The sequence below is a fragment of the Chlorocebus sabaeus genome, chromosome 21 (genome assembly GCF_047675955.1).
Source record: "Chlorocebus sabaeus isolate Y175 chromosome 21, mChlSab1.0.hap1, whole genome shotgun sequence".
Taxonomy (NCBI): Eukaryota; Metazoa; Chordata; class Mammalia; order Primates; family Cercopithecidae; genus Chlorocebus; species Chlorocebus sabaeus.
Genome location: NC_132924.1, coordinates 28,380,653 through 28,392,999, shown reverse-complemented (window position 1 = coordinate 28,392,999; position 12,347 = coordinate 28,380,653). Strand labels below are relative to the sequence as shown.

Below are 12,347 nucleotides of genomic sequence, written 5' to 3'. Positions count from 1 at the left end.
AGTCATTTAAGTCATCTGTGAGAATCTTGAAATTTTAATTTGTATTTTAAGCAGTTATGTGTCAAATATGTGTTGTAACTTTACCACAGATAATTTGTTGCATTCTTTTTCCCGTACCCCTTTTTGCATTGCCTGTGATGGATAGATCGAAATCCTGATGGTAAGTGTAAAGATAATTTAGAAAAAAATGAATTTCAGAACTGAAATTTGGTTGATGAATTGAATTGGTATTATACCATGAATGAACTCTTCTTATGGACTGCTCTTTTAACTAGAAAAACTTCTTTAGGATGATACAGTGCCTTGATTCTGCTATGGAGAGCATAGTAGATGTTTCCACAGAGACTTGTCATTATTAGTTGTTTCAGAGTCATGAGAAAGAATGAAATTAGGAGTAAGAATACAATGTCTTTTTTGAAAAATATTAAAGGTGTCGTTGACAACTTATTTCTGCAAGTCATCGGTTATTTAGCTGCATGCTCTGTTATTTTACTCAAAAGAAAGAGTTTTAAAAAAGGGTCAGTGAATTCTAAATTGTGTTTTTCTACATGCTCCTAGAGATTCACCTGTCTGTGATAAGAATGGTGTGTGTGTTCGCTCTGTGGGCCTATTCCTTGTCTTGTTTAGAATTTGTAGGGGAATGTTGTCAAAGGTCTGACCCCCTCTAACTTGCTTGGGTCAGTGTTGTTACTCACTTTGTTTTCCCCAAATATTTTGCTTGACTCTCCTATAATTCTGATCATAATATGAGCTTAATTAAGTTTGTTCCTTAGGTTCTACTTGTAGGTTTTGAGCTTTTTGAGGGCAGGGGTCAAGCACTCATCTTTGAATTGCATACTAACAGAGTACATAGCAGTCACTACAAGTATCTCTGATTATTTTTCCTCTTAGATATAGACTTAATGTGGTAGCTTATCTTTACAAGTTATTTTAAGATACATTTTAGATAGCAATATTAATTAGTAATAATTAAATAAATATAATGAAATGACTTAAAGATAGTGGCAATATTTACTTATGCATTTTGGGTGATACCAACAACCTGAGTTGCATAGCATATGTCATCTTGATATCTGGAAGATATATATATATATATATATATATTTATATGATAAGTGTTTTAATAGAAGTAAATGATTAGCTTAATAACACAAAGTATACTTGTCCAATTAGACTTTGGGTCATTAACAAATAACCTGATAATAATGAATATTTACATTTTAATTAGCTAGATTGCATGTAATTTTTAAGATTTTGGACTGAATTTTGTAAAATATCATATTATTATTTAAATGATTAGTTTTAAGTTTAAAAAATCAGTTAAGGTTATTGTTCAAAGAAATTTATTCCTTCTTACTGTAAATTCAGCCCAAACTATGAGGAAAAAACCCCACAATTTATAGAAATTGCAGCGTTTCAATACAAAGTGAAAGCTGGTTTTAATAATCTCTTTGATATATTTTAAAATTATAATTAAGCTTTAGGGAGTGGAGTTGAAATATTCAACGGCACCTAGTAGGCAAGAAAATAATATGTTGCCACTTAGATCTTACTTACACACAAGGCTTCATATTTCAAAGACTGATCCATTTTATTGTCTTGATCTGTTTGGGCTGTATTGCAGATAAGTAGTTCTGCTTTTATATGTGGAAAAAGAGAGGCAAACGAGGTTTTATGTTGTCCCATAAGGGTTAGTCTCCATTATTTCTGCATTAAAGTTACATGATGTGGGCAGTGTAAAACATGACTGCAGATGAAGCACAGTACGTAGCCAGACATAACAGGAAGGAATCAAGGAAGTTCTGGCTACCAGACATTGCTACTGCTTTGGGGTTCCTTGTTTTCAATATGAAATTACTCTAGCAGGCCCCTGGAAAGCGTTCTAAAGGCATTATATAGCTGTGTAATATATAGGTATAGTTATTTTATTCATATATACATTTTTTTAATGTTCTTTTTTCTTTTATTTCTTTAAAGCACATTTTGGCTTCCAATTTGACAGTAATACTGGGATTTTGGGGTGTGCCAGATGTAATTAGAAGTCTCTTCCTGGAAATAAAATATTCTGTTAGAGCTGGTTTTGATGAGAATATTCTCTCTGAGTGTTAAATAATTTTGTGATTAATTGCACCATAGTAGTTACGACTATCCATTTCCTCTAGTAGGTTAGAAAGGGAAGTGTTTGAAGGAGAGGTGATTATATCTGGTAAAAAGAACTGCAGAACAGTCAGTCTGATAAATGACTAGGCCAATATTGGAGTAAAATAAATGACAAAAGTTTCTTTTCTCTCAGCGTAACACTCAGAGAATTCAATAAGCCAGATATGGAGACTACTTTGCCAACTATAGAGAGAAAATATTGCTGATGGTAGGCAAAGTTAGGAACAATTAGTCTCTTTCAACTAAGTTGAAAGCTGTTCTACTAGCAACTGTGAAAAGTCTCTAAATACATGTAGTTCTTTTCCTTCTTTATTACAAACACATACACCCACACCACATGCCTCTATTAGTCTTTGGCTTCAGGTTCTTAGACACAATTACAGCCTGAAGAGTAATTGGTAGCCAAATTTACACTTCAGGTTTCCTAAGAAGGTGTAAATCCCAGTAGAAATGTGCCTCTGATAAACCCCATGTCTAAAAACTAGAGATTGTATTGTAAAATCCTTGGATTTTAATTTGATAGTAAGTGTTATAAAATAGTAACTTTCTAATTTTTCTTCTAAGGGATGGTTTCCGTAGACTAGTTTTTTTAAGGGTTTCATAACTCTTTTTTTCTCCCTAATGGTAAAACTTTTCAAGCTGCCATCATTTAAAAAATAACCATAATCATTTTATTAAGTATGAGTGTCATCATTTTTCAAAGTAATGTTTTCCAAATGTCCTATGAAACAGGCTTGTAATTCCTGCAGACAAAAGATATTCTGGAGGGATTCTACAAATCTTAGCAACTGCAAACCATTGCCCTAGTGTGTGATATTGTCATTAACTGACCTAACTGAACTGTAAATTGAGTTATAATGTATTTTCCTTCTTGGGTTTATTAGTGCTTGCAATCCTTTTGTTTCGATTTCTGAAAACATATACACTACCAGTTTCTTTAGCTCTGGGTTCATGGAGATTTAGGGTAATAATCTTCAAATATATAGGCTCAGTCACTTACAGGCAGTGTTGTTGATTATGTTTAAATTTTTTTTTAACTGTGAATTCAGTCAGTACCTGGTCCAAGTAAAGTAGTGACTACAGTTTTAGCGGTATAGTTTTAGAGGAACATTCACAGCCAAATTCTGGTTTGAACAATTAGCTCAGAATTTGGTTGAAAGTATATGGAAGATAGATTCTTTTTGTGCATGTACTGAAGTGTCAGAAAAAGAAGCATTTGTTTTTGTTTTACTAGTCATTAAAAATGAAGGAGATGGAAACAAGTTTAAGTTTCCTTGTTCTTTCCAGACTGTATCTATTAATTGATACAATCTGAAATTTTCTCTACAGTTTACTTATTGTAGAGGAAACATACTCAGTGGGTGTGTTTCCATAATTTGAGGATATATGGAATATATGGAAATTTCCTTGAAGTTGGAGAAAGTAGTTCTTTGTAATTTTTTTGTGGTGATATTGATAGTTGTGCTTTGTGCAGTATCTTAGATCATGTTACCATAATATTTTGAGTCAACACATTTCATCATTGTAAAGTACAAATACACATGCCTCTAAAAACCTCACAGAATGTCATGAAATAATACCCTGGGACTTTTCTTAAGAGACACCAGTTATAATTTGCATCTAGTATTCCAGGAGAAGTGAATTTAACATCTGTTGGTTATGAGCAAAAAATGAGCTATGTAAAACTTGATGGATAATAGATTATATTGAAGAGAATGACAAATATGCTCCACATGCTCTGAAAAAGTATTTAATTGACCTCATATATCAATATGCTTGCCATTGTTGGTGATTTCTCACTATCCTAGTGAACAAGTAGTACTGAAAAGTATACTTTCAGCTTGGATGTGGAGTAAGACATATAATTCCAATTAACTTTAGCCAAATATATTGCTAATTCCAGGGATCCTGCTTTGGGATCATGTCTCCAAACTAACTGCTTCTGCTGTTGCTATTTTTAAGCGGCTCCCTGACTCCTCTGTAAAGAAATAAAGGAATTAATGTGTGGATTCATCAAGCAGAGTTAGAACATTTTGAGTGTTCAGTTTTTCTACAGTACTATGGCACGACATAGGTTTCTATATATTATCTTTCATCTTAACCAGTCAAAAACAGAGTTCTAGAAAAAAAGGAGAGAAAACTAGGATTTTAGTATTGCTTTTCTAGATTTATAAGTAGAGAGCCTAATTTGCTTTGGTTTCAATTTCATTTTCTGTAAAAATATTGAAAATGATTTTGTAAAGCTTTATATAAATTTTAATATGAAACTCGTCATTGCCATATATTCAGTTACCTATTTCGGTATGCATGTATGAGTATTAAAATCACTTGACAACTGAATGGCTATGTAAGCCTTCCAAAATGTCACTTAAAGTGATATGTAAAGTTAAAAGGCTTGAGAAAAGTATAATTCATATAAAGGTAATATTCTACATACTAATGTGTAAAATGGACATGGACTTCAATAGAACTTCAGAAGAGCAAATCCTGCTTTCCTGTTCATAATTTCAATCTTCATCAAGTAAAAAAAGCTAAAGATTTAAAATGTTTTTGATAGAGAAATTTTTAGATATGGTAATACAGAGTCTTAAAGATATGACAGAAACTTCATATTCTTTGCTCATGTTTGCTGATAGCCTTGGATTAGGGCTAGAACTCTGAAGGTCTTAAAGACTTAGTTCAGTAATTGAATGTAAGTCACTATAATGTTTTATATAATATCCAAATGTGATGATTTAAAAAATACGATACTGCTGTTAAAGACAGAGCTCATGTCTGTGGTTCTTTTAAAATTTTATTTTTGATTTGTACCTTTTGAAAATAGTAATGAAATATGAATCATGATAATGATTTACCGTTATTTCAGCTTTGTTAAACAAAATAGGCAGGCAGCAAACAAACAAAGATATGTTGCAGCTCAAACTATTAGTAGTACAACTTTTTTTTTGCCAAATTGTTTGTCAAGTCTATGAATCTACATATCTCTCTTTTATTTCAGGCATTCCTCGAGTTATCCAATGTAAATTTAGACTTCCCCTAAAGTTAGTTTGCCTACCAGGTCAGCCTTCAAAAACTGCAAGTCACAAAATTACTATTGATACCAACAAATCTCCAGTCAGTCTTCTTAGTCTCTTCCCAGGTAAGACTTTTGAAATAACATGCCTGCAGCATCAAAAATGCTAAGAATTTAGAATGGAATCCTTCATCAGCAGATAATGATGGAGTAATTATCAGATAATTGTTAAGTAAGAGTATAAAAATGCCTCAAGGATTTTTCCCTCCTTTGCCTGTTCAAAGGTGAATAGCTTATATCAACAAGGTAATAAGGTGTTCCTTTTAAGTTTGATTAAAATTATCGTAATAATTATTTTGCTACAGTATTCAGAAATAAAAACATCAAGTGTTTCTCTTTAGACTGATTTTTTTTTTTTGGCTTGGAATGTAAATATTTACTATTCATCTTTGTGGTAGGTTTTTGGATATATCTGTCTTCTAAGTGTATAAATATTTATTATTTATCTTCATTGTGGGCTTTTGTATATGTACCTTTGAAAGTATATTCTTATGTCTCTGAAAAGTAATCTCGTAAGTAGATGCTTTTTGTACTCTTTTATTCTGCTGTCTACAGAAGCTAGAGGGTGTTCATCCTGTGCCTATGGTTGTTTAGAATGGTTTCATATTTAATGCTTCAATATCTCAGTGAACTTTTGGGGTATTCTGTGATGGTATGACTTTCTCCAAGTGTCAGTTTTCTTTCTGAGTGGCTTAGAAATGAAAGAAGCTTTTGTTGGATAAAACATCCTTAGTAACCAAGATTTTTAGTGTGTCATGTCATTAACTTTCTTGGTGGTGGGGTAGAATTGAAGAATAAAATCTTGGAATTAAATCAACCCTTTTAAATCCTTCATTAAAAATCAGCACTGTTGGCTATGAGATACATCTTTTCCTTTTCATTAGTGGATAAGATTTAGGATACAAACAATACTTTTCTTTTTTTTTTTTTTTTTTTTGAGACGGAGTCTCGCTCTGTCGCCCAGGCTAGAGTGCAGTGGCCGGATCTCAGCTCACTGCAAGCTCCGCCTCCCGGGTTCACGCCATTCTCCTGCCTCAGCCTCCCGAGTAGCTGGGACTACAGGCGCCCGCCACCTCGCCCGGCTAGTTTTTTGTATTTTTTAGTAGAGACGGGGTTTCACCGTGTTAGCCAGGATGGTCTCGATCTCCTGACCTCGTGATCCACCCGTCTCGGCCTCCCAAAGTGCTGGGATTACAGGCTTGAGCCACCGCGCCCGGCCAAACAATACTTTTCACAAGGTTTAGAAATTTATGGTAAGTCAACTTTGTGTTATTAACTAAAGTGCTTAAAATTTATTTTTTATTAATTTGCAGTATTTCAAAAATTTTATTTAAATGAAACTCTGAAAAATCTTCAAAATTAAATATTCTATTACAATTATTCTATTCTTAAGTGTGAATTGAGTTTGGAGATATATATGTGTATATTGTTAGCAAAATAGTTTTTACCTTTTGGGTTCTTTCTCCCATCACTTCTCTTCTTTTACCTCCTTGTTTTTTAGTCAATTTTCTTATAACAAACTTGGATTATGGAAAAGGCAGACTCACTACCTTTTGTAACATCTTGCATAAACTTATTAGTTTCTTGGGTCTTCTATACTACCTTAGGAACATAGTTGGAAATTATATGTTGAACACCAAATTTTTTTTTCTTTTATTATTATTATTATTATACTTTAAGTTCTAGGGTACATGTGCATAACGTGCAGGTTTGTTACATATGTATACTTGTGCCATGTTGGTGTGCTGCAGCCATCAACTCGTCAGCACCCATCAACTCGTCATTTACATCAGGTATAACTCCCAGTGCAATCCCTCCCCCCTCCCCCCTCCCCATGATAGGCCCCGGTGTGTGATGTTCCCCTTCCCGAGTCCAAGTGATCTCATTGTTCAGTTCCCACCTACGAGTGAGAACATGCGGTGTTTGGTTTTCTGTTCTTGTGATAGTTTGCTAAGAATGATGGTTTCCCGCTGCATCCATGTCCCAACAAAGGACACAAACCCATCCTTTTTTATGGCCGCATAGTATTCCATGGTGTATATGTGCCACATTTTCTTAATCCAGTCTGTCACTGATGGACATTTGGGTTGGTTCCAAGTCTTTGCTATTGTGAATAGTGCCGCAATAAACATATGTGTGCATGTGTCTTTATAGCAGCATGATTTATAATCCTTTGGGTATATCCCCAGTAATGGGATGGCTGGGTCATATGGTACTTCTAGTTCTAGATCCTTGAGGAATCGCCATACTGTTTTCCATAATGGTTAAACTAGTTTACAGTCCCACCAACAGTGTAAAAGTGTTCCTATTTCTCCACATCCTCTCCAGCACCTGTTATTTTTTAATGATTTTAATGACTTTTTAGTGATTGCCATTCTAACTGGTGTGAGATGGTATCTCATTGTGGTTTTGATTTGCATTTCTCTGATGACCAGTGATGATGAGTATTTTTTCATGTGTCTGTTGGCTGTATGAATGTCTTCTTTTGAGAAATGTCTGTTCATATCCTTTGCCCACTTTTTGATGGGGTTGTTTGTTTTTTTCTTGTAAATTTGTTTGAGTTCTTTGTAGGTTCTGGATATTAGCCCTTTGTCAGATGAGTAGATTGCAAAAATTTTCTCCCATTCTGTAGGTTGCCTGCTCACTCTGATGGTAGTTTCTTTTGCTGTGCAGAAGCTCTTTAGTTTAATGAGATCCCATTTGTCAATTTTGGCTTTTGCTGCCGTTGCTTTTGGTGTTTTAGACATGAAGTCCTTGCCCATGCCTATGTCCTGAATGGTATTACCTAGGTTTTCTTCTAGGGTTTTTATGGTATTAGGTCTAACATTTAAGTCTCTAATCCATCTTGAATTAATTTTCGTATAAGGAGTAAGGAAAGGATCCAGTTTCAGCTTTCTACTTATGGCTAGCCAATTTTCCCAGCACCATTTATTAAATAGGGAATCCTTTCCCCATTTCTTGTTTTTCTCAGGTTTGTCAAAGATCAGATGGCTGTAGATGTGTGGTATTATTTCTGAGGGTTCTGTTCTGTTCCATTGGTCTGTATCTCTGTTTTGGTACCAGTACCATGCTGTTTTGGTTACTGTAGCCTTGTAGTATAGTTTGAAGTCAGGTAGCGTGATGCCTCCAGCTTTGTTCTTTTGACTTAGGATTGTCTTGGCAATGCAGGCTCTTTTTTGGTTCCACATGAACTTTAAAGCAGTTTTTTCCAATTCTGTGAGGAAACTCATTAGTAGCTTGATGGGGATGGCATTGAATCTATAAATTACCTTGGGCAATATGGCCATTTTCACGATATTGATTCTTCCTATCCATGAGCATGGTATGTTCTTCCATTTGTTTGTGTCCTCTTTTATTTCACTGAGCAGTGGTTTGTATTTCTCCTTGAAGAAGTCCTTTACATCCCTTGTAAGTTGGATTCCTAGGTATTTTATTCTCTTTGAAGCAATTGTGAATGGAAGTTCATTCATGATTTGGCTCTCTGTTTGTCTGTTACTGGTGTATAAGAATGCTTGTGATTTTTGCACATTAATTTTGTATCCTGAGACTTTGCTGAAGTTGCTTATCAGCTTAAGGAGATTTTGGGCTGAGACAATGGGTTTTTCTAAATATACAATCATGTCATCTGCAAACAGGGACAATTTGACTTCTTCTTTTCTTAACTGAATACCTTTTTTTCTTTCTCTTGCCTGATTGCCCTAGCCAGAACTTCCAACACTATGTTGAATAGGAGTGGTGAGAGAGGGCATCCCTGTCTTGTTCCAGTTTTCAAAGTGAATTTTTCCAGTTTTTGCCCATTCAGTATGATATTGGCTGTGGGTTTGTCATAAATAGCTCTTATGATTTTGAGGTACGTTCCATCAATACTGAATTTATTGAGCGTTTTTAGCATGAAGGGCTGTTGAATTTTGTCAATGGCCTTTTCTGCATCTATTGAGATAATTATGTGGTTTTTGTCTTTGGTTCTGTTTATATGATGGATTACGTTTATTGATTTGCATATGTTGAACCAGCCTTGCATCCCAGGGATGAAGCCCACTTGATCATGGTGGATAAGCTTTTTGATGTGCTGCTGGATTCGGTTTGTTAGTATTTTATTGAGGATTTTTGCATCGATGTTCATCAGGGATATTGGTCTAAAATTCTCTTTTGTTGTGTCTCTGCCAGGCTTTGGTATCTGGATGATGTTGGCCTCATAAAATGAGTTAGGGATGATTCCCTCTTTTTCTATTGATTGGAATAGTTTCAGAAGGAATAGTACCAGCTCCTCCTTGTACCTCTGATAGAATTCGGCTGTGAATCCATCTGGTCCTGGACTTTTTTTGGTTGGTAGGCTATTAATTATTGCCTCAATTTCAGAGCCTGCTATTGGTCTATTCAGGGATTCAGCTTCTTCCTGGTTTAGTCTTGGGAGAGTGAACACCAAATTTATTGGTGGATTTGAAAAACGTTTAAGCACCTGACTTCTGAGGAAGGGTTGATCTTTAGTATAGTTAAATAGAACTCAATTAGATTTGAATAAAAACACATGCCTTTGAGCAGAAAGTTAATATCCATAAGATACGAATTGGATAGTGTGTACTAAAGAAAGCTTAGATGACTTATCCATTTTCCTCCTGAGTTTTGGCTCAATTGTTTTGATGTCATTATGCTCATCAGCATGTATTTGCTTCTTACTTCAGGAATGGGACACAATGACAAATTTTTAAAGATTTCTTCTGGGATCCAATATATATGATATAGAGTGGTTTTAAAAAAATTCCTGGATTTGTATTCATGTTAAACATGCTAGATGGAATTATGTGCTTGTTTAAAATAAGTATCATTTCACTCTTATAAAAGTAAGACTTAGATAAAGTTGCCATTGCAAATCTTCTGTGTCTATTTTTTTTAACTGAAAGAAGCAATTTAATGAGCTTTATAGAGAAGAGATAAAACAACTTTTACTCTACATGTCTTCCCATTTGATTATTCCGGTTCTCTTTCTGTAAACTAGTATATTTAAAATAGCTTTATTTTTTCTTATTACAAAAGAAATGTAAAATTTAGAAAATGTGGATGGATAACCAAAAGGAAAAGTGAATGTTACTATTAATTCTGCTATCCAGCAATACCTTTTTCTGTTTCATTACATTTTTCTAATCTTTAAATACATATTTTTTCTAAGCATTTATCCCCAAAAAGAATTTCACTTGTCATACTGTTTTGAGACATCTTTTTACACCATTAGATATTTTTGTCATATGATTTTAATGATTGCATAGTGTTCTATCATAAATCCGTACTATAAAATCATTTGACCAGCATTATTCTTTTAGATATTTATATTGTTTTTAGTGTATTAATGTTGTAAATATACCTGTGATGAACATTGCTGTAACAATACTTCTTTAACTTTATTGTAGTTTATTTGATAAATATTTAAAAGTGGAATTGCTGGGTCAGTCAGAGAATCAGTGTGTTTTTAAAGCTTCTGAAATATGGTGTGAAATTGACTTCCTGAGGGAATACCAGTTAATCCTAACAACAGTGTTTGAATAAAGGCGTCTAGTACCCCACACCTTGGCAATAGAGAATATTATAATAAAAAGCCTTTAATATGCTTAAGAGTTATATAAAAACATTTATTTACATATATAAGTAGCTATGTGGGGTGCTTCTGGCACGCCAGAAAAGTGAATAAACAATAAAGCCTTTTTTTTTTTTTTGAGACAGGGTCTTATTCTGTCACTCAGGTTGGAGTGCGGTGGCACAATCATGGCCTATTGCAGCCTCTACTTCCTGGGCTCAAGGGCTCAAGCGATCCTCTCTCCTTAGCCTCCAGAGTAGCTGAGACTACATGTCTAGCTAATTAAAAAATATTATTTTGTAGAGATAGGGTCCCACTATGTTGCCCAGGCTGGTTTTGAACTCCTAGGCTCAAGCGGTCTTCTCATCTTGGGCTCCTAAAATGTTGGGATTACAGGTGTGAGCTACCGTGCCTGGCCAAGACATTTCTTTATCTCATATAAAGAGAAATCCAGAAGTGGGCAGTGGAAGCTGTGGCAGTGGTCTATGACTGTTTTCAAATACCTAGCATTTTTTCTTTCTTTGTAATCTTCCATCTTTAGTGTGTTGACTTGTTCCACGGCAATAAGATATTTGCTTCAGCTTCAGGCATCATATCTTACTGCAAGGTAGGAGGTAGGGGGAAGAAATAACTATATAGTAATGATGATAACTTTTATCAGAAAAGGATGTTTTCAAAAGATTCCCTGGGAAATTTCTGCTTAGGTTTCAATAGCCATAATTTTGTCACATGACTTCCTCTATCAGTACAGGAGACTGAGAACTAAATGGGCTAGAGAAAAGGGGGTTGGGAACATATGCTAAATTACCTGACCATCAGTGTATGTCACAATACCAGTAGTTTTATGCAAAAATTTTACTTAAATGCAATAACAGATAAAATGTCATTTGATAATAGTCTTTTATGTTGTTCAAGTATGTTTCTACATTTGCTTGTCAATACATTTATATTTTAATGGTTATGTAATACTCCATTGTTTGGAGGTGTCATGTACATACAGGTTTTCTGTACTTCTCTATTTCTCTTAGGAGAAATTCTTTGGAGACAAATGCTTGAGTTAATGGGTATGCATATTTGAAAACTTTATTCAAATACCAGCTGCCTTTTAGAAAAATTGTATCATGTTATACTCCCAGCATCAAGGTTCATGCCCATGATAGCAGCTGTATTCATTAAATCTTTTAAAATTTTTGACATTATTAGGTAAAAAATGACATTTCATTTTTAACTTGCATTTCTAAATTACTTGTTAGCATATGTTTAATTTTTCTTAACTACTTCCATTTCTTCTTTTAATTCCTTCTTTTAAGGTTTATATTTTTTAGGTAGGAAAATTTCTTAATTGTTTTCTTCATAGTTTCAGGTTTTCATGTTATGCCTGGAATGATCTCTATTCTAAGATTATAAAATATTTACTTATTTTTTCTGGTACATTTTTGTATGTTCTTTTATTCTCAAACACAGCTTCAGTGCATATTTTTGTGCTTTTAAAAAAGTGTAAATTGAAGTATAACTTTTGTACCATAAATTACACATTTGAAGTAT

General features: G+C 34.1%; 1 protein-coding gene across 15 annotated transcripts in view; it reads left to right on the top strand.

Annotated features, from left to right (window-relative positions):
• Positions 1-12,347, top strand: part of BBS9 (Bardet-Biedl syndrome 9) — a 557,785-nt gene that overhangs the window by 291,793 nt on the left and 253,645 nt on the right. For 14 of the 15 annotated variants that reach the window (XM_073008978.1, XM_073008977.1, XM_007981645.3 and 11 more), the window contains 2 exons: positions 146-160; positions 5,159-5,299. In XM_073008978.1, coding sequence (XP_072865079.1) covers positions 146-160; positions 5,159-5,299 — 156 coding nt within the window. The remainder of the gene's footprint in view (positions 1-145; positions 161-5,158; positions 5,300-12,347) is intronic. The other variant, XM_007981648.3, reaches the window with a different exon arrangement.